Genomic DNA, 21,829 nt, shown 5'->3' on the forward strand with positions numbered 1-21,829 from the left:
CCAAATGATGACGACACGTCTTATTAATGGGAGGATAAACGTGCTCTGCACATCTGTCCATTACATTTTGAGATATATTTTTTTGCAAATGGAAATTCTGGCCTAAGGGTGGCGATAGAGGAAAGGCCAGCAAAATAATTGTATTCACAATGATGTGTTTTGACAAGAGGAGGAGTAGTGGCTTTCCCCCAATTTGTTTATTAATGTTAACATCTATTTCTCCTTAATTTAGTTATTACAATTCCCGATTTCTCCCACACTTGTGTGTGTCACTGCTGACCCCTAAGCTCAGTCATGTGGGTTGATGTTAAAGTTTAGAATAGAGCGACCCCATGTGGTTAAAGCCAGTAACAAACAATAGAACTGCACCGGTACTGATATCGGTAACGATACTCAGTTTGCCTAAGTACACATAAGAATACCCTGATACTCTGATCCAACACAAACACCATAACATTTATGCTGAGTGACTCAGTAAACTTTAGCAAAGTAGCCTAGTGAGTAGTGACACAGCCAACAGATATGCCTAAACCCAACCTCAAAACCACAGCAGTTGGCGACACTTTCATAGAAGCTCACAAAGTATAGCAGAATGCAACAGTTTCTTGTGGAGCATTAGCCAAATCCAGGTTCACTAGAACTGCCCATCATAAATCTCCATGAATGTCAGCTGCACTCTCCCAGTGCCGAATAATTTATGCTTCCACATGATACGGCAGTCTCACCCCAAGCATAGCTGATCTACAAGCCCTCAATATGTTGCATCTGCGATGTGTTGTTGTCTTATACATCAGGCTTAATTTATTCCCCGTTGTATGGTGTGTCGCAAGTCGAAAATAGCAGATTACTACCAAGCCGCCACGGCTTGGTGACCCATTGTGAGGACAATAGACTAAGCGTAAGGACAGTATCTTCAAAATCAGATTTTTGGCCAATCCAAATTGGAATCAGATTGGTTTGATCTGAACTGCAAAAAAAAACACATCGATTCTGATTTTTCAGACTGCATAAACCCAATCCGACTCCAATCTGGATAGGAAATCAGATTTGAGCTGGATTGGGGCTGCCAGTCTGGACAAGGCCTTTTAAATGTAATGTCAGCTCACATTCGATTCAACTCAGTCCAAGCTGTCTTCAGTCAGAGACAAATGGAGACAGGCATTAGGGCAGGCCTCTTGGCAGAGATTTGCGCTCTACTGAGTGCACCTTTGTAGTTTTACATTTGTTTAAAAGTAGAAAAAAGGTACACAAATCAATAAGGGACTTCCGCATTAAAAAAGGACAACCTGCAGTCGAATGGAAACCCCTCCTCACCTTCTCCTCCTTCTCCTTGGTGGCCTTGTTGTAGTTGACCAGGCGGACGTTGGCCTCATCAAATGTCAGCTTGGCGGGGAAGTCGGTCAGGTTGTTGGTATTTCCAATCTCCACCAAAATGTCTTCCAGTATCATCTGCTCCTTCATATTCAGTCCGTTCTCGAAGATCAGAACAATGTATTTCTCGTCCGACTCTGGAGAAAAGACAGGAGAAAAACATACACACGGTAATGAACTTTTCAACCAAACCCCTATCAGAGCTGTGTACTACCGCTCTTAGCAAAGGCTCATCGTTTGCGCCTACATCCAACACGAATGACTTTGAGACACACATAGACTTTTAAAAGATTTTTTTCGCACATTGAGACTCAAAGAACTCTTTCATTCCAGTGCAACCGTGTCCCCAGTGACAGTAAATGAACATGACAATCCTAATGTGAATGAAATTGTGAATGAACTAGACGTGGCTCCACCCATTGGATTGTAGGGAAACCCACACCATTCAGAAAAAAAGTCAACCTTCATTCCTCCGAGAAATAGGAATGCCTCTCTCGATACTTACTGCCGTTTGGTTGAGTTTGATGTACGGGCTGCCCTAAAGAGAAAAGGGGAGTATAAAGTGTTTAATGGTGGACTTTAGGCAGGTGGAAAAGACCCCCAAAGGAGGCAACCAGGGGCGCCCGGGTGTCTACATTCACTAACTGATGTGAGCTCTGCCCACTATCCCCTATACACCTGCATTTTGACGCACTGTAAGGTATACCTGACAAAAGGCTGGAGAGGCCAAAATGCTTTATTTTTTGTACAGCTCTGTTAATTAATCATTTTGGCAGCATTAAGGTGGTGTGCGGACGGTTGTAAATTGAGGCGACAGTGGCTCATGGGTAGAGTGGCCGGTAGAGCAGCCGGATGGGAACCACGAGGTTCCCAGTTCGATCCCGGGCTCCCCCAGAGTTACTGTAGTGTCGAAGTGTCCTTGAGCAAGACGCTGAGCACCTAATTGCTCCCAATCAGCAGGTTGGTGCCTTGCATGGTTTCCTCTACCATCGGTGTATGAATGTGTGTGAACGGGTGAATGTAATGCACAATCTATGTAAAGAGCTTTGGATAAAAGCGCTATATAGATGCACCATTTACCTTCTCTTTTTCTTTTCTGGAGAAAAGACAGACAGTCAAGGTAAGCTGTTAAGAATGATGCCTGGTACGTCATACTACCACTCCAATGGAGTGGTAGCATTGAAATTGAAACTTAAAAGAGAACAGACAGCTTGTGTGCGTGTGTGCGTGTGCGTGTGTGCGTGTGTGTGTGTGTGTGTGTGTGTGTCTTTTTTTATATACAGCAGTGGTCCGGGGACCCCTGGGGGGGGGTCAGCAGCTAAATTACTAATAGATACTATAGTAATCAAATGGACCCTTACAGGTCTGTAACTGTGAGAGCATACAAATGGGACAAAACAAATCCATTGGCCCATTTATACACTCTCAAAGTTATGGGGCTCGGTGGGCCCAATGCATACCAAACTTTACGTTGGTGGTTCTCAAAGTGGGGTCCGGGGTCCTTGGGGGTGGTCCCCAGCTAGTTAAAACAGCATCACAATCATTTTAACCGCTTTATCCATTTATATGTTGGCTATTCAAAAAATAGCAGATCGACAAGCTTGCAGCGTGGCATAAAGTGATGTGCTGTGAGCTTGTTGATCTGCTATTTTTGAAAATGTTTGAATTTTTTTGAATATTATCCTGATTAAAAAAACAAAACAAAAACATACATCCTCTCTTCAAAACCTTTTCAGATGGGGGTCTGCGGCCTAATACATTTGGCGAGTTTTGGGGGTCTTTGGCACTGCTTTAATTAAAACGTTTTGAGAAACCACTGACATGCAGCATAGGTTTGTGTGTACTCACGGTCCCCAGCAGAGTCGTACCACTGGCCTCCCTTCTCCCTGGACATGTTGAGCTGTGTGCGGAGGCGGAGGCACTCCTCCGGCGTGGTCTGGAAGAAGAGAACGGGCAGCTTCCGGACGCAGCACCACTCACAGCTGATCAGCTCCGACGCCCGGAGGCTCACCTTCTCCAGCGCGTCCGACTTAGTGTTGGCTGCCAGACAAAACCCACGGAATAAAGCCAAACTAAATCTCATGACCGAAAACCTTTTGTCAGGCCAAGTCCTAATCTGTGATTTGTGAAACAAAACGTGTATTCTTATTGCTAGTTTGGCCACTTCAAATACGCTCCAATTTTAAAAGCTCACAACTAGGCCTGTCAAAATGATTACATAATCGTCTAATCGCAATTATTTCATATAATTGCAATTATTTTTGCATAATCGTCATAATCAATTCCATGTTAAAAAAAATCATATTTTCTAAAAATGACAAAAATAGTGGAAATAGCAGATCTATAAGCTTGATCTGCTATTTCCACTATTAATGTTTATTTTTAAGTATAAAGTAATTAAATATGTGTTATTTGTCATATCTGCACTGTGCAACTTTTGTTTACGAAAACTAAAAGCCAAAACAGATATGTAATTTTTATTCATAATGTTCCATTAATTTTCAACGACAGAAACACAATTAAATCGTTAATCGCAATTATTTGAGTGATAATTAATCGTCAACTTAAATTTGTAATCGTGACAGCCCTACTAAAACACGACACGCTTCCATTGAAGACATGCTGAATTCTATGGAATCCAAATGACTGAAATCATTCGTGGCGACTGAGAACTTTAATCCATGCAAACCACAGACACACATAGTAACCATGGCCATTGATTACTGTTCACAGCGTGGGCTGTAGGATATTTAATTTGAAACTTTGAGTGAAAAGAGGGCATTCACTCACACTTTCGTGAGGATAAACATACAGTAAGAAAACACGGCGCTAATACAGCATTGTTGTCACATTTTGATTTATTGCAGGCCAGCCAGTTGCGTAACGAGGCAACAGTAGGCCCCGACGCGAGGTGGTCACAGCGCGTGCGCGTGCATGTGCGCCCGGACTGCGCGCACACGCGAAAATGTTGCGGTTATTAGTGTTTTTTTATACTTTTTTCGCGGGTTTGTGACGGATTTCGGGTACATAAACAACGGTTCTGTAACCGACCAAACACTATTGAATGAAGGAAAAACACAGAAAACGGCCATAAAAGGCAAACATCTATATAACGGTCATCCCCTCCTCCCATAAAATTAACGTGACAGTCATGGTCCGAATTTGAGATATTATGTTGCGACATAAAATCAACCTTGGTTAACAATTACAATGTTAAGGGGCCCACCCAGGTTTATTTTTTAATTCTTTTTTTTTTTTAATATATAATTTTTTTATTTTTTTTCTGGGTGGGGAGGGGCCCCTAACGTCATGGGCCCCAACGCAACAGCGTTGTCTGCGTGACGGTAGTGACGCCCCGGAGGCCAGCTGATCCAATCAATGCTATGAAGGATATGAAGGATTATTCTGTGCCTCTTTATGTGCAGGACCCTTTTCATTTACTGATCCATTCTAGTAAGGATAAGACTATTTGTTTTTTGAAATAAATCAGTCCCAAGAACAGCAGATTGCTTTGATTTTAGTCAGTCATGCACATCCTTTGTGTCTACCTGAGACAAGAGATCTGAAAACCATGATCTTTTACAATTCATTGCCAAATTTGGCATAGCATCTTTGTGTCTTAGGGCCTTATATTAGAGAGATATTATAAGAGCATAACTGGACACTGCAACAACTTTATGTCGGTTGCTTTTTGTTTCGTCAATATGTTTACGCCTTATGTTTAAGCCAGTCAAACAGTATTATGGGATACAGTATTTCATGACCATCAGATAGAAAGGATTTTCACTTACGTTCAGTTTCAAGCTGGATGTGCTCTATGGAGAACTGAAAAGACAAACAGTTACTTATTGACCAGAGGATCATAAAGAATTCTAGCAGTGTGTGCTATTGGTATACTGTTTTTTTATGATTTATATTTGATTTAGCCTTTTCCTTTTACACAATATATCACACAATAAATCAACAAAAGACCCCTGACGTGAGTCACGTGACGTCATTATGATCCGCTTTCCCACTATAACACTGGTCTGGATCCCTTCAGCATCAGCCCCCTTGTAGTTAGCGAGTAGCGGAGGACCACCCATACACATGCATGTCAGAAATGTTCTTATGAATGCTGTTGGTGTACTGTAAATGACTTACTATGACAGGCTTCGTCACCATCCTGCGAAGCGTCCCGACCCTCACACTCCGACACTCCAGTATGATGCTTCCACACTTGTCAGATGTTTTGGATTTCTTTGTCCTGGGAGAGTCAGCTTCCAAGCTGTAGTTTCCATGCTGCAAGATGGAGATATGCGAAGGGCAATGGGGGGAGGATTGCGTTTAACATCAGAAAGGACAGTGTTTTATTTCTTTCTTTCTCACATTAAAGGCTGCCGTGTACTCCTTGTGGAAACAAAGTTCGGCAAGCCAATAAGAAAATAACTTAATTGTGGCGAAAACAAGTTTTGCCATTTCTTGCGCCTCCAAGATTTTCTAACTAGCCGAATATCACCACAGCAACCCAATGGATCACTGTATGGGATTGATCAGACAATCAATTCACTCGTGATTGATATTGTTTTATTTCTGCAATCTGCCAGCGATGGAACGCGTACAGATTTGAAGAAAGGTTGGCTGAGGAGTTTCGGCGGTACAAACCTCTAATAATCCCTCTGTGAGGAACTACAAAGACAACCAGGTGGTACAAACCTCTATAATCCCTCTGTGAGGGACTAAAAAGACAACCAGGTGGCAATTAATGAATGGGGAGTGATACAGTAGCACACACTATGTCCATCATGTCTGTTACCAGAGTTGGCGAAATCTCCAAGACAAATGATGTCAAAGTGTTTCGGAGGTTCACAGTTCCAGCACGGCATACAGTGGGAAAGGAATAACGTGCCACGAGTATAAAACAATTCCATCCTCCGATAAATTTGTTCTGTTCAGCCAGCCGAAAAACTTTGCGACTTCCTTTTCTAGTATGCTGCCAGCATTTTTTCAATTCATGTGCTTATTTCCATGTGAAATCTAAACCCTAAACATGGCCTGTGAACACACAAAAAAAAACTTTGTTGACAGCCAAAACACAGTGTGAATGGACAGTATTCGTTGTGCAAATGTTTATCAAATTCATCATACCGGATCTTTCATTCGAGACCTCCGGGTTAGCGAGATCTTCATGTCTACGTCTGAGAACATGTCGGAGGTCATGTCCTCCTGCTCCTCGCCGCTCTTCACCGCCGCCTCCACCCTCCCACCTGATGGAGCTGGAGATGAGTGGGCGGAGTCGGCCGGCCGAGGCGAAACGCTATCCAACCGGTTGACACTTCCTGTGCTGGCGTTGTCCACTTCCTCCTCTTCATCGCTGGACAGCACAACTGGGGGAAAACGAAGAGAACGCGTGTTTTACAGCGGGACTTCCTCTTTCATTGGTGTGTCGCCCAGGTTGCGCCTAAAGCCTAACATTTAACTTCACAAAAACGATGCCTAAACCTAAGCTTAACCTCACAAAAACGATGCCTAAACCTAAGCTTAACCTCACAAACACTATGCCTAACCTCACAGAAATGATGCCTAAACCTAACCTCAAAACCCTGTCCACCGGAAAAAGAGACTCTCCCGTTTACAGCAGCACCGTGATTTTGCACGGCCACAACCAGTCAACTACTGTTGGCCACTGATGTGTTACTGGAACTTAAAAAGGGTTTGAATTAAGTCCATTTAAAGTTAAACTTGATATTGTATGTTTCTCAGTCATATTCCCCACCCACACTTTGTTTGATAATTGACCATGACATGGTGGCCATTTTGCTCTTATTTGATACTTTTTTGGAAACCGGTGAATGTAATCTCATACAGTATACACCCAACACTATAAATCAATTTATCATTGTCCAGAGTTTGAATTTGCCAATTCAACTAACAGTTATCAACGGAAGGACCTTCATTCCATTTCATTTTTAAAAAACGTTTTAAAAACTGAAATGAGCAAAAAAAGAAAGAAAGAAAAAAAAAAGGAACACATGGCTTTTTAAAAAAAGCCACATTTCTAGTACAAAAATTCTGGCTATTACTTAATTCAAATTTACTACAACTACAGACTGTACTGAAAATACATGTTGGTAGATAGATCTCACTGAAGGCAGGGACAATCAGCTATATTTAAATGTCACACATTCGTCTCTCTCGTCTCTAACGGCTCTTGCTCCGCAGATGTGAGCGTGTTTCGTTCGTGGCCGACCAGGAGAGACTCAGCAGCAGGTGTCTTGTGGTTTGCGTAGTGTTACGAAACACTTGGCAAGCAGCTGCAGATGCATTTCAAAACCCTCTGATTATACTGAACTACCAGCAGTGAATTAACATTCCATTTAACTTTTTCCACTATTCATTCTCTTATCTAGAGACGCATACAAGTGCATCCGAGGGCTTATCTCCAGTTCCTAGGTCAGCAACCTTGCTTGTGAACAATAGAGCGCAACGGTTGCTGCCATGTTTTTTCACTGGGGCAGGTTCCAGAGAGGTAGAAATCCATAGACGTTTCTGAAAACCCTTATAAGAGTTTGTTTAACCCATTATGCATGTCATTTTTTGATTTGAGCTAAAAAGCATTATTTTACACTTTGGCTATTCAAAAATAGCAGATATACAAGCTCATAGCGCGGCACCGAGTGCCGCGCTATGAGCTTGTAGATCTGCTATTTTTGAAAAATCTTGAAAATGTGTGCAAATCTTTGAATATATATTTTCAAAGCGAACATTTTTAACTCAAAACTTTGCTTCTGGGGGTCCCTGGAACACAATATTTTGAGATGGGGGTCCATGACCAAATACATATCCTTTTGGGGGTCCTTGACATGAAAAAGATAGAGCACCACTGATATAGAAACATACGTTTTTCAGAAAACTGTTGGGATTTAGGAGACGATGTAGAATCGGCTTCAGGTCTTAAAGGGTTAAGCCTGTAAATCAACTACACTCCTGTTGATTCATCCACTATAAAGGTTGTTACACACCGGCGAATATAGCGAATATACGCAAAATTCGGACTCGTTCCGAATAATTAAAAGACGCTTTTTCGCTTCTTCGCTTTTTCGCTCCATGTACGGAGCCATTGACTTTATAAGGTTTTTAAAAAAAACGCATTATTCGCACGAAAAAATCGCCCCGGTGTGTAAGGACCTTAAGGACCATGGCACAAGAGGTGAGAGTAGGCAGAGGTCACACAGTGCATGAGCTTGGCCAGAAGGAAGGGCTGACTTAGAACCAGCGCCTTAGTTCCAACAACTACAGCACCGATTCTTTGGCCTGATTGTGGGATTCCTTTTTTTGTTCCCTCGTACCCCTTGGAGGAGAACTTACTGGGATCGTTATCGAGTTCGTGCTGACGCCTGGACGCCGCCGTCCTCTTTCCTTTGGTGGTCAGAGAGATCCTGGCGCCGCAACAGCTCGGCGCCGTGCCCGCTAGTCCCGCGCCGGGCCTCCCGTTAGTACTGTTACTGTGCGGCGTGGGCAGCAGGCCGCCCCGGACGCTCGTGATTCGCACCGGGAGGATCTCCATGCGCGGCGCCCTCATGGTCGATCCCGGCCCGTAGAAGGCTGGAGGCTTGTTGTTGTTGTGGAGGCTGCTGCCGACGGCGGCCAAGGTGGTGTTGGTGGCGATATTATTGGTGGTGGTGGTGGCTGGTCCGGGGGGGGAGGTGGGGGGCTGCGAGCGGAAGGGGGGCCGGGGGGAGGCCAAAGACGACGGGGGAGGGGCTTGCTGGACGTGCTGGCAGGAAGGGGGCAGGGCCAGGCTGCTGCCACAGTTCTGACACTTGGAGCCGTCGTCCTGGCTCGTCTGCCGTTTGCACTTCCCGCAGACCACTAGGTGCACACTCGGTCGGATAGGCTGCAGATGGATGAGGAGAAGCATATTATAATTATCTCTGCTGTCGGGCAGAAACCAGCAAATGTCCAAAATATTAACTTTTCAGGAAATGAAAAAAACGTTTTTAGAACACAATACTGCGGCATCAACCTGCTGAGAGGTGGGTTCTGCAACTTTGCGTTCTGCAACATGGGTTCTGCAACTTTGTTGAGTTTGTGTATGCTCCAAGCAGCAACACTGCCCCCATGGAAAGATGCCACGTTTGTCCCTTCAGGATAAGGCCCGTGCAATAGGGCAAGTGAAGCTGGTGTTCCGTTACGCAGATTACGCATCATTTGATGTCAGCCCTGGTAGCATTTGCAGGCCGGTGTGTGCCAGTCAAAGGTGTGTGTCTGGACCTGAGCATGGGCCCTGCAACTTTGACATCTGTCTTTGGTACCGTTGTGCAAATCTTGCCTGTAAATCTATGGTTCCTCAGTGAAGCAAGGGGTCTGGGTTGTTGTCTTCCTTGTTGACTTCACCAGTCTCACAGAACTTAATCCTAAATTTGGAAATGGTACCAGGGCTAACACCAAATAATGCTGTCACTCTGCATAACGGAACACCAACTTCACTTGCCCTGTTGCACGGGCCTTATCCTGACAAAAGTGGCATCTTTCCATGGGGGCAGTGTTGCTGCTTGGAGCATACACAAACTCAACAAAGTTGCAGAACCCATGTTCAGGTGCCAGTCACTCACCTGTGAGACCTGTGACTGGCACACACCTGAAGCCCATTGAATGTCATGAATGTCACAACATTGAATGTCAGCAGAAAAGTCTAACAGGCCATTTTGGCACATTTTTGCTCGGCGCTACCCACACGTTTGCTTGTGTTGCTCATTCCATGAATGCCCGATGCTTACAAGCTGTACCTCGTTGTAAAGGTGACTAATCAACGATAAAAATGATATACAACACTTTACTGATTGGTATTAGTAAAGGGGAGATATAATGGCCCAAATTCAAGTTTCCTTACATTTTGTGAGCGGTTTATATTAGTTACTCGTATGTGAAGGGCTGGGCGATATCAATGTCACGATTACTTCAAACTTTTGCCTCGAGAACAGCAGATCTACAAGCTTACAATGCATCAAGATGCGTTTTGAGCTTGTAGATTGGCTATTCTTAGCTTTTTGTGTACGCCACCATTAGACTAGCAAGGTATAATCGACAGGGAGCCAGATATTATTGAGAAATAAACCCTGACGGGGTGATTGGAACCCGAAGCGAAGCAGAGGGGTCTTTATCACCCTGAGGGGTTTATTTCTCAATAATAACCGGTTCCCCGTACATGATTCCTGCTTATTACACGGATACTTAATAACGAAATTAATACATTGACCCAAAAGTAACAACAAAATTATTTGATCGATTTTTTAAGGATTTCATTGATTACCGTAGTCCATAAATTTATGCCAAGTGCACCGCGGTCGGCTCGAAAACACCGGTAGGAAGTGTGGATTACATATAAATCAAAAAGCATGCTTCTCGACTTCTCAGTTCCAGACCAGTCCAACAGAAGTACACTAAAAGTATGAATAATGACTTCAAAGTTTATCTCCTGTGTGTGTGTGTGTGTGTGTGTGTGTGTGTGTGTGTGTGTGTGTGTGTGTGTGTGTGTGTGTGTGTGTGTGTGTGTGTGTGTGTGTGTGTGTGTGTGTGTGTGTGTGTGTGTGTGTGTGTATATACACATACAGTACACACACACATACATACATATTACTGGTGTTATCATCTTACCAGTGTAGGTTTAATAGCAGAGGGGAAACCACTGCAGCCTTCTAGGAGGGGCTTCCTCTTCTGTGGTAGACGCCGCTTTATGTTCAAGTGATCTTCACCTACCAGGGAGGAGGGGTGGGGGGGGGGGACAGAAAGAAAAAAAGCATTGATATCATTACCGTTATGGTGTGTGTGTCAGGTGAGTGAGTACCCAGAAGCAGACAATGAAGCAACTAAGGCAGGTCAAGTCCAGTAATCATTTATTAGACAGAACGACAAAGGTGAGGCTGGCAAACAAGGCCATGACACACACAGCAACAACTAGGAGTTGGCAGAGAACTGAGGAAGTCAACATGTTAAAAGAAATAATAAGTTATTCATGGCATAACCACAGTCATAATGAGGACATAGTTAACAATTCATCCCCCCAATTTTTTTTAAAAGTTCAAAGCGTCAAAAAATCCGATAAGTTCAATTTGTATTACTTTCAGTCAAACAAAAATGCAACGCGCGATTACATAGGCAGGTCTGGGCCAATTTCAACCAATAATATAATGCATTATATTAATATAAAAAGAAGAAGGTGGACGCAGTGTTTACAGACAGCTGCAACCTGAACTTGATTTGACAATGCCTTGTCACAGTGCACGACAAAAGCTGCAGTTTTAATCTCATAGCCCGAGGGGACTGGACAGTCCGCTGAACGGACTGAACACACCGACTGATTCAGTCAGTGAACAACCCGCCCCCACCGCTGTGATTTACTGAGAAGCACACAGCCCGTTTCACTAGGAAATGTCACAATATGGTAGTGAAAAGCCATTTCATTTGGTCTTTCGATACAGAGAAGAGCTGATGAGGGAACAATGATCAGGTGTAACAGTGACTAGACAGACCATGATACAATAAAACATTTAATTACACATTCTCTCTTTCATCCATGTTAATGCATTGAACACACGTGCTTGCTTGCTGCAGCTTGCTTTAAAATAACGCTGAATGCCCTTTGATGTTCAAATTGGCCTTGATGTCTACCACTCAATGACGGTCACAATAAAAAAATACAACAAATGTATGTTGTACTGTATATAGCAACAAGAACCCCAAAAGGGGTTCCCGTCCTGAAAGGTATCGTTACAAATAGGGGTTTCCCGCCCAAAATGGGTTAAAGAAATAATGTTAACGGACAAACAAAAGAAAACCCACATTTAAATATGTTTTATTCAGCAGTAATTTAGTAGCCAAATATACAAAGACGCCAACTTCAAAGAGCTGCCCGTCTGTGAAGGGCCGCCATGGATTAGCCTAAACGCATTGGGTAGTTTGTGTGTGCCCCGAGTTTCTGAAATTCCTTGAAGATGTCACGCCTCATTATCAACTACACTTTTAACCTTGTGCTCCCAACACCTCAAATTCCCCAACAGCATAATGGAAGGGCACACTTCTTTCTCACATCGTATTACTTCCTTGCAATTTCAGCTCCCCTTTCGCTTCCAGTTTGTTTTCAACCATAAAAAGACATAAAAAACTAAAACCAAAGATGTTGAGAGATGATGATTAAATATGGCTGTGGGGAGCTCTGCACCAAGGTCACTTTTTTGTACAGAAATCCTCTAATCATTTCCTGGATTCAGAGACTTGGCAAAGCTATACAGCCTTATTAACCCATTTAGACCGGGAACGCATCTGTGAGCCATTTTTTATTTATATATTTGGGCTATTTTTGGAAAAGAATTGTGAAAATGTGTGCAAATCTTTGAATACATCTATACATTTTTAACTCCAATCTTTGAATCTGGGGGGGGTCGTCCCTGGAACAAAATATTTGGAGATGGGGGTCCGCAGCCAAATACATGGCGTCTTGGGGTTCCTTGACATGAAAACGTTTGAGAACCATTTGATATCATAGCAACATTGTTTCAAAAAACGTGTAAAATCCCCCAGAAGCAAAGATTTCAGTTAAAAATGTTCACTTAAAAATATATATATATATTCAAAAGATTTGCACAAATTTCATGATTATTCAAAAATAGCAGATATACAAGCTCATAGCGCGGCACCGAGTGGCCCAAAGGAATCTAAAAATGACACACAGGTGCGTTCCCGGTCTTAATGGCTTAAGCTCGTCTATGCGAGTGTGTGATGACGAGCTGTCCTCTCTTTTGCTCATCTGATGCTGCTGCCAGAGGGGAAAGGAAGAAGGCACGGAGGAAGGCAAGAAGGGGAGGGGGGGGGGGGGGGGGGGGGGGGGAAGGAGACAGGGACGTAGGGAAGGACAGAGAGAGGCAAAGGATGAAGGTAGAGAGAAAGAGGGAGGAAACGGAAAGAGGGAGGAAACAGAGGCAGGCAGGCAGGCAGACACAGAAGCAGGGAGACGGGTATAGAGATGGGGACGCGGACAAGAGGAAGGGTAGGGAAATAAGAAGAGGCAGACAGGGAGATGGAGAGGGGGGGGGGGGGGGGCAGAGAGGCATGGATGCAGGCAGGCAGGCAGGCAGGCAGGCAGGCAGGCACAGAAGCACTCCTCCTTCCTCTCTCAGGGGGCTTTGTGGATTAATCTGAGAGGGCTCTGATCCCCCCCTCTCTCTGGCAGACAGCAGGCAGGAGGAGACTCTGCCCAGATCTGCAGCCCCCGCAACAAAGCCACAAAATGTGCCCGTCAATGCTACAGAGTACATGCACACACACACACACACACACACACACACAGCAGGGACACACGTACCAACACCACATATACGGTACATACTGTATCTGTTCTGATACACAGTACGTCGTGTGCGCACGCGCACACACACAGATAGACGCACAAACACACGTACAAAACGTGCACGTGCTGCACACGCATTTCCTTCGTCCGTTCCCTCCCACTTGGCCATGGGGGGGAACACAGTGTTCTCCCCGAAACTCTCGTCTATCTGCAAATTGTCAACAATCCTACAAGAGAATTAACCCATTAAGACCTGAAGCCGATTCGTCCTCTAAATCCCAACAGTATTCTGAAAAAATCACACCCTGTGTGAAGGAAGCGGTGCCTTTGGGGCGGGTTTAACTCATTTCAGTTCGTCCCTATTGGTGGTCTGAGTCCACGTACCAAATTGTTACTTGGTAGCATGCTGCAAACTGGAATGATGGCTGTTTACAGCCCAGCCAATGGGCAGACAGAGGGGGCGGGGCTTAAGTAATTACAGTTCGTCCCTATTGGTGGTTTGAGTCCATGTACAACATTTGTACTCCGTAGCATGCTGCGAACTTGAGTTATGGCTGTTTGAAGGCCAGCCAATGGGAAGACAGAGGGGGCGGGGCTTCAGCAATTCATGCTGGTCCCTATTTGTGGTCTAAGTCCACATACCAAATTTGGCCTTGGTGGCATGATGCAAACTGGAGTTATAGCTGTTTAAAATCCCGTGCTCATCCGGACACACGGACGGACCGACGGACGGACATACGGACAAAGTCAAGCTTAGAGCGGTTGGCACCGCTAAAAAGAGTTTGTTTCCATATCAGTGGTGCTTAGGCATGTAACGATTTATCGTATATCGATTTAAATCGATTCAAAGTGGTGACGATTTAAATCGATGCAATAAAATATGACATCGCGATGCAACCAGCAGAGGGTGCAATCGAGTCAGACTCCCTACCTTGTTGTCCGCCTACTATTTTGTCCCCCCAGGGCCACCATAGCTGCCTGCGTTCGTCTCTTCTTCACTCACTGAACAACAACAGGCTATGAACGGCAGAGACGGGTTCACGTCCTCTCAGGCTATGAAATCTAAACAACTAGGCGATCGCACTGTATAAAGAGGGAAATGTGCGTCGCATGTAAACATGTTTATTTGATTGATGAATTGCCCAAACTATACCGTTTACCCCCTCCCCCGTCTGACGACGTTGTTAGCTGTCTGATTTAAACTCTGTAGGAAACATACAACTGATAAGGCTTAATGAAAACGGCTAATTCTGGAGCTCCTCGGTGCGGCTGCAGAGTACAATGAATAATAATCTAATTTAATAATTTAACAATTGTATCAGACCGCTGACAACACCAAACTCCTTTCAACACTGCCTTTCATATATATAGCGAATTTCATTGATATTAATCAATTCATTCTTATCTAATCTCATTTGGAGCAGTTTAAAACAGTTTCCCTTATTACTGTACATAAATGTGTTGTTTTATACAGAATGCTGAGAATGTAGCATAGATAAAAAAATAACTTGTAAATCCCAAGGCTAAGCCTTAGTTTGTTTATTTGAAGGTTTTCTTTATAATTTATTTCATCTGGGATATATGTTTTAAAATTCATTTATTTCATTAGACTTATATATTTAAAGTTATTATTTTACAAATAAAAAAGTATATGTCTTAATGTGACAGTTCATGCATTTACCTTGTGAATAAAAATGCTTTATTTAATTTCATGTATTAAAAAGAGGATAAGAGAAAATATAGTTTTTTTAAAATACATGATTTTTGTAAAATAAATAATCAAGGTTTTCAGTAATTTGTCTGGAAAATAAATGTGCTAAAAAAATCGTAAAAAAATCGTGAAGAATCGTATCGTGAACCTCGAATCGTGATTCGAATCGTATCGTGAGTTGAGTGAATCGTTACATGCCTAGTGGTGCTCAAACCTTTTCATGTCAAGGACCCCCAACATGATATGTATTTGGCCGCCGACCCCCATCTCAAAATATTTTGTTCCAGGGACCCCCAGAAGCAAAGATTTGAGTTAAAAATGTTCGCTTTAAAACAATATATATTCAAAGATTTGTAAACATTTTTTTCAAAACTAGCAGATCTACAAGCTCGTAGCGCGGCACTCGGTGCCGCGCTGTGAGCTTGCAGATCTGCTATTTTTGAAAACCAAAGTGTACAATGCTTGCTTTTTTAGCTCAAATCAAAAAGTGACACAGATGCGTTCCAGGTGTTAATGTTAATTTCTCATGAATGTGGATGCTGCGTACCTGTTATCTCTGGACACGTGAGCACAATGCTGTCCACTTCAACTGCTTGCTGCGTAGGGCAGAAGTTATTTCTGGAAGGGTAAAAAAAACGAGGATATTGGTCAGTACTTATTCAACTGACCTAGTTTCGCAAACTGACGTTACGTTTCCGGGCCTTCATTTCTTGGTTGGTTTTGCGTTTTTTTTCTGGTCAATGTTAAATAGAAAATAGGCCATAACTTTAAATAAAACTGTCAATAGGTGAGTACTGAATATACTCCTAAAGTAAACCCAAATGACGTAAATTAAAACAGGGTCAACATGGGTATAGCTACAGAAATAAAATCCTAAATAAATAGTATAAATCCAAAGAGGCTTCACTATAATGTTAGAGAAATGTAATTCTTGCCCCTCAGAAACAGAATATATGAAGTATATCAAACAACTAGTTCATATGGGTCCAGCAACATGGCAAACTACACAATTTCACGATTAGGGTCAGGCCAAAGGTTGGTTAGAGATGACAGAGATAACATGCACTAAAGGCATCAAGTATTTCACCATAGCATGGTGAACAATAAGAGTGCGTCTGTACTGTTTAAAACTCAGATACAGAATATACTGTAAGGAATACTGGGAACTACCCATAATTTCCAAATCACAAACAGCTGTAATGTTTTTAATCACATGTATGAACATGTCATTACTCAAAATAGTGAACAATAAACTCCAATAAGCTTTGACTGTATATTATTGCAATTCAATCGTAACAATTGAGCAGAGAAAGCAAAATCCCATTCCAGACCCACAGCCAGCCACGAGCACCATCACAAAAAAGGTGGAAGAAATCAGCATGTAGCTGAAAAGGTCAATATACAAAGAGACGCTTAGGACACACACAAAAAATGTGTGTGTGTAATATACATTTTTATTCTTTTTAAGAAAGAGAGTATATCAAAAAGTGCATGCAATGGCTCACATGCCAGTTCTGAGCCAAGCAAGTGGCTCAAGAGTGACTGCTTACCTTTCCTTAAAGTCAAGGCTGCTTAAAAAAACAAAAAAAAAGAAGAAACATGTCTCACTAAAGCATTCAGTTCACCTGCGTTAGTTTATTGTGGTCTACACTTAAAGAAAAGTCTCTTTCCACCTGCGTTTTTGGCAGTTCAAATGTACAGTACTATTACAAACAGTACAAGTAGTCCTATTTTAGTGTCTACTAGTCTGTGGTTGTTTGACAGACATGGGTGTAAATTGAAGATTTCATGAATGAATATATGAATGTAACCTTTAATTTGCTTTTATTGATCCCATGCTCCAATTATATTGACAAAGGCTCAAAACCATCTTAAAATTGCATAGGCATTTTAAAAATGTTCAAAATGTTCACCAGTGTTTCCCCTAGGATGAAGTTGATACAGCGGCGCTGAATAATAATGAAAAAAAAATGTTGCCCTCAAAATAAGAAGTCACGTGTCTTTGAGATTGACAGCTGTCGCGGAGTCACAGTGGCCGTGTACAGCCTCCAGGCAAAACACTGCTTATGGGCAATGCTAAGGCTTCGCTCTTTTTGCATGCAAGTGCAAGAACATTAAGATGGATCTTCTGCATTCCAATCAAATAATTAAGTTTGTTGTAATGTTACGCTGAATTTATACTCCATGGCAACAGTGTTGCTTTCTTGAAAAAATAACTACAAGGTATCCACACACCTTGCATTGAGACGCAATGATGACTAGCAAATCTGTTATTTTTGGGAGGCGCTGCAGTCAGCACTAAGCAGTCCATGTAATGGAGTGAAGTTGCAGGACTTTTTTTTGTCTTCAGTTAATGATAATCCTCCTGATCAGTGATCAAAGTTGGTTTGCTTCAATGGCGACATATACCCCGATGCCTGTTAACTTGACTTAATATGCTGAGATGCTCCGGTAAGCGCCAATATGCACATAATATTCAAACATTTGTTTTGCCGAAACAAACTTGCAGTTGATTTGGAATTTATTTGTGCGTGCTCAGAGATATCATACATATAGGCAGTGGTGGAAAGTAACTAAGTACATTTACTTAAGTACTGTACTTAAGTACAATTTTGAGGTATTTGTACTTTACTTGAGTATTTCCAATTTCCAATGCTTTCACTTATACTCAACTACATCTCAGAGGCAAATAATGTACTTTTACTCCACTACAATTATTTGAAAACTTTAGTTACTAGTTACTTTTCAGATAAAAATTATGACATTATGAAACATACATTAACCACTTTAACTCTATTTTATACCTAGGCTATTTGAAAATAGCAGATCTACAAGCTCACAACGCGTCGCATCGCGACGCGTTGTGAGCTTGTAGATCGGCTATTTTCAAATATTTAGTACTTTTACTTTTGGTACTTTAAGTACATTTTGATGCCAATACTTTTGTACTTTTACTCAAGTACATTTTTTATTCTGGACTTTTACTTGTAACAGAGTATTTTTATATTGCAGTATTGGTACTTTTACTTAAGTAAAGAATTTGAGTACTTTTTCCACCACTGCATATAGGGGAAACACTGAATACTCAAAATATGTGCCACAACCAACATAACCAGATCATGAGACTGCATGGTTTCTGATGCAGTAGCCTATATAGGCAAATAATGTGGATGTGATTTCACTCTAACTTTTAAGTCAGATGCTGATGGCCAATATACATGTACAACCCAAAACACAAACCCACAGATTGAACCCGACTCCGAGTGACCTGCATTTTCACCTTTGGACTGGTTTCCTTATTGTGTGCTGAAAGCTGCGTCCTTGTAGGACTACTGCTGGCGTGTGACTGACGATGCAATAGTTGGTTCTGTTAGGGATAGTTGGTTCTGGGAGATCACTGCAAAAGAGGAACAAATGGTCTGTCAAACACAGCTGATATATTCACAACAGAAAAACATTTCTTTCCATACTTTTGGGACATTTATGTGAAAATGTTCCCTCCCAGACCCATAAACATTTAACCACTCTGTGCTTAGTAAACTTGACCCGAGTTCGCACTGTACTTGATCTGCGCTTTATTTCCCTCTACACCAAATCTCATTACCAAAAATAGGTGACCTGCAAGCTCACAACATGTTGCAACGCGATACACTGAACTTGTAGATCTGCCATGTTTGGCAAATGTTTTCCCCAGAATAAGGATGCTAGGGTTGTTGGAGTGGTTAACTTCTTCATTTTTGAGCACACAAATGAAGTCATGTTGATGCTCATTGACTGCCAACAGGGTCCTCCCTTTCACCATCCTTACACTTGTAGCGATCGGCTACACACTATCTCAAAAAAGAAGAAATGTAAGACGTGTGTGATGCATGGATTAAAGCAAAAATAAAATCTCACGACTGAAACTGTTTGTATGACCAAGTCCTAATGTGCGATTTGTGAAACATTATGAAAGGAGCCCTCCCCCCACACTAGCGCCGATTCCTAAACAATTAACACAATATGGAACATTTATGATGTTTTAGTAATATTGTTACCAGGTGAAGAAATCTGAGGCTGACTGAGGCTTTTATATGAAATATCAGAGACTATTAACATTCTATGGAAGATGCTTCTGAACAGATTGCTAGTTTGACCACTTCAAATGCTCTAATCTTAAAATGATGACCGAAAAACAGCATGTTGCGCAGCGAAAATAGCCGATCTACAAGTTCGAGCTTGTAGATCGGCTATTTTCGCTGCGCAACATGCTTCCATTCCATAATAGACATGCTGGCTTCTATGGAATCCAAATGGCTGAAACCAGTCGTGGCGACTGAGAACAGTAATCCATGATGACGTGTGAACAGCAACAAACACAGGTCTAGGCAATCCTTAGCGTGTCATACCCGAGTCTCTTGCCAGGTGCTAGTTTGTTGAGAGGCCTATTGTGATTGTTTGTCCTGCTTTCATACGTTCTCAAGGGATCCGACGACAAGAAGTGCCTAAGGGATGGAGACTGGCAGAGAGAGAGAGAGAGAGACACAACAGATTATTTACACGGCGGAGGCATCTGCTTGGAAAGGAAGCATTACGGTTAGAGCAGCACATCTGTTTAATATAATATACAGTGTGATAAACTGAGTAAAGCCGTTATTATGCAGGAAACCACATCGTTTCCTGGTATAAGTCTGCGTTCGTGGATTCATCCTGGACCACTGCAGTCGATTCATTTCCCAGTGCCATACAACAGAGCAATCACATTTCTAAATGGCTTCCAAACAACTAGTAGATTTCCTTTGTAAAAAGTGGGACAACTGCAACAGCTCGATCCACACACTTGCACTTGTGCATTTGATATCATATAAAAAAATGTGTTTGTCTTTTGAGGCTTAGAGGATCATAACACTAATGCAGGGGTCTTCAACGTTTTTTTCAGGCTAAGGACCCCTTAGCTGAGAGAGAGATGAAGCAGGGGACCCCAACCACATATTGTATAAAATGGTGTTGCAGATAAAACTTTTTTCATAGTTTTCATTGATAGATTCATAGACTTGTTTGACAGCACTGTCATCAGTGTTGGATTCATGTCAATGTGTATTTTCAGACATTTAACCACTTAAACCCATACTTAGTAAGCTTGACCTTTGGCTCAGTATTTGGTCTTCTTTTTTTCCCCCCCTCTACATCAAACCTCTTTGCCTAAAATAGCCGATCTACAAGCTCACAACGCATTGCAGTGTTGTGAGCTTGAAGATCTGCTATTTTCCCCCCAGAATAGGGAAGCTAGGGTATATGTGGTTTAAGTGGTTCCCATCACACAAATACTTGACGCCCCCCTGCTGTAACTCTGAGGTCCCCCTAGTTTCATGTTGATTTTCATACTGAAATGAATTTAATCCAATGGCTTACGAGAGAGAGAGAGAGAGAGAGAGAGAAAAAAGTAAACGGAAGTATGGGGAAAAATGGTTAGCCATTATGTCAAGTACACCGTGAGTCGCTAGACAAGCCAGACCACCGGTATGGTCCTTTAAAGAAGATTTGACTCTTAAAAGACATTGGGCTGCTATGCTACACTCCTAGCGTAAAATGTAATGAAAACATAAATGGAATACAATGTGATCCCACTCCCAAATTGCCACATGCGCCCCCCCCCCCCCCCCCCCACCTCGTGAACCACAAGGACAACCCCCATAGAGGATGACTCCCCTAGCCAGTGCTACCAGCTGTGCATTGGACCTCCAGGGTGCAATTGCCCCGTGACACCAGATGCCAATGATGCGGTTGGCACAGATTACAATCCATAGAGGAGCGCCCCCCCACCCCCCCACCCCGGGATGTGAGTCATGGAAGAGAGGGGGGGAGGGGGGTGGACAGGTACAGTAGCAGCAGATAGAGAGACTAAGAGGAGAGGAGAATAAACGAGGGGAGAAAGAGGGATAATGGAAGGGTGGATTAAAAACGGCGCAAGGAAGTGAATGAAGAAGACAAGAGCTGTGGTTCTCAACATGTGGGTCGAGACCCCCAGGAGGGGGGTTCCCACATGACAGTGAAGTGGTTAATTTACGGACTTTTAAGACCTTTTTAATACCGCCCCCAAAAAAAAGGGGGGGGGGGGGAAATACCATTACTGCATCAAAAGTATACTGTAAAAACTAGTCAAACATTGGCCAAATTGTCAAATAATGAATAGATTTTGGAAAATAGCCGATTTACAAGCTCACAACGCCTTTTCACAATATTTATCTGTGGAACCGAGTCAAACAAAATGTAACGCCTCAACTCCTACAATTCCAAGTGCTTGTCAGGGTGCGGGGTCCCCAGTTCAAATATGATTATTATGGGGGCCAGTGTTGCCAGATTCTGTGAGAGAAACAAGCAACCAGGTCTAGGAAAACCACCCAAAAGAAGCGACTATGGGCCACATGAGCACTTTAACATAT

At 42.6% G+C, this 21,829-nt stretch overlaps 1 protein-coding gene across 4 annotated transcripts in view; it reads right to left on the bottom strand.

Annotated features, from left to right (window-relative positions):
• senp6a (SUMO specific peptidase 6a) overlaps nt 1-21,829 on the bottom strand; it is a 39,926-nt gene that overhangs the window by 12,157 nt on the left and 5,940 nt on the right. The window contains exons 4-15 of one of the 4 annotated variants that reach the window (XM_084083521.1): nt 19,796-19,905; nt 18,688-18,804; nt 16,958-16,975; nt 15,955-16,025; nt 11,008-11,105; nt 8,719-9,247; nt 6,499-6,737; nt 5,515-5,652; nt 5,163-5,196; nt 3,220-3,411; nt 1,877-1,909; nt 1,315-1,508 (exon numbers count right to left, since the gene is read on the bottom strand). In XM_084083521.1, the coding sequence (XP_083939647.1) occupies nt 1,315-1,508; nt 1,877-1,909; nt 3,220-3,411; nt 5,163-5,196; nt 5,515-5,652; nt 6,499-6,737; nt 8,719-9,247; nt 11,008-11,105; nt 15,955-16,025; nt 16,958-16,975; nt 18,688-18,804; nt 19,796-19,905 (1,773 nt within the window). Of the gene's footprint in view, nt 1-1,314; nt 1,509-1,876; nt 1,910-3,219; nt 3,412-5,162; nt 5,197-5,514; nt 5,653-6,498; nt 6,738-8,718; nt 9,248-11,007; nt 11,106-15,954; nt 16,026-16,957; nt 16,979-18,687; nt 18,805-19,795; nt 19,906-21,829 lie in introns of all 4 variants that reach the window. The other 3 variants (XM_084083520.1, XM_084083522.1, XM_084083523.1) reach the window with 3 other exon arrangements.

This window comes from Gymnoscopelus microlampas, assembly GCF_963454915.1.
Source record: "Gymnoscopelus microlampas genome assembly, chromosome: 16".
Lineage (NCBI taxonomy): Eukaryota > Metazoa > Chordata > Actinopteri > Myctophiformes > Myctophidae > Gymnoscopelus > Gymnoscopelus microlampas.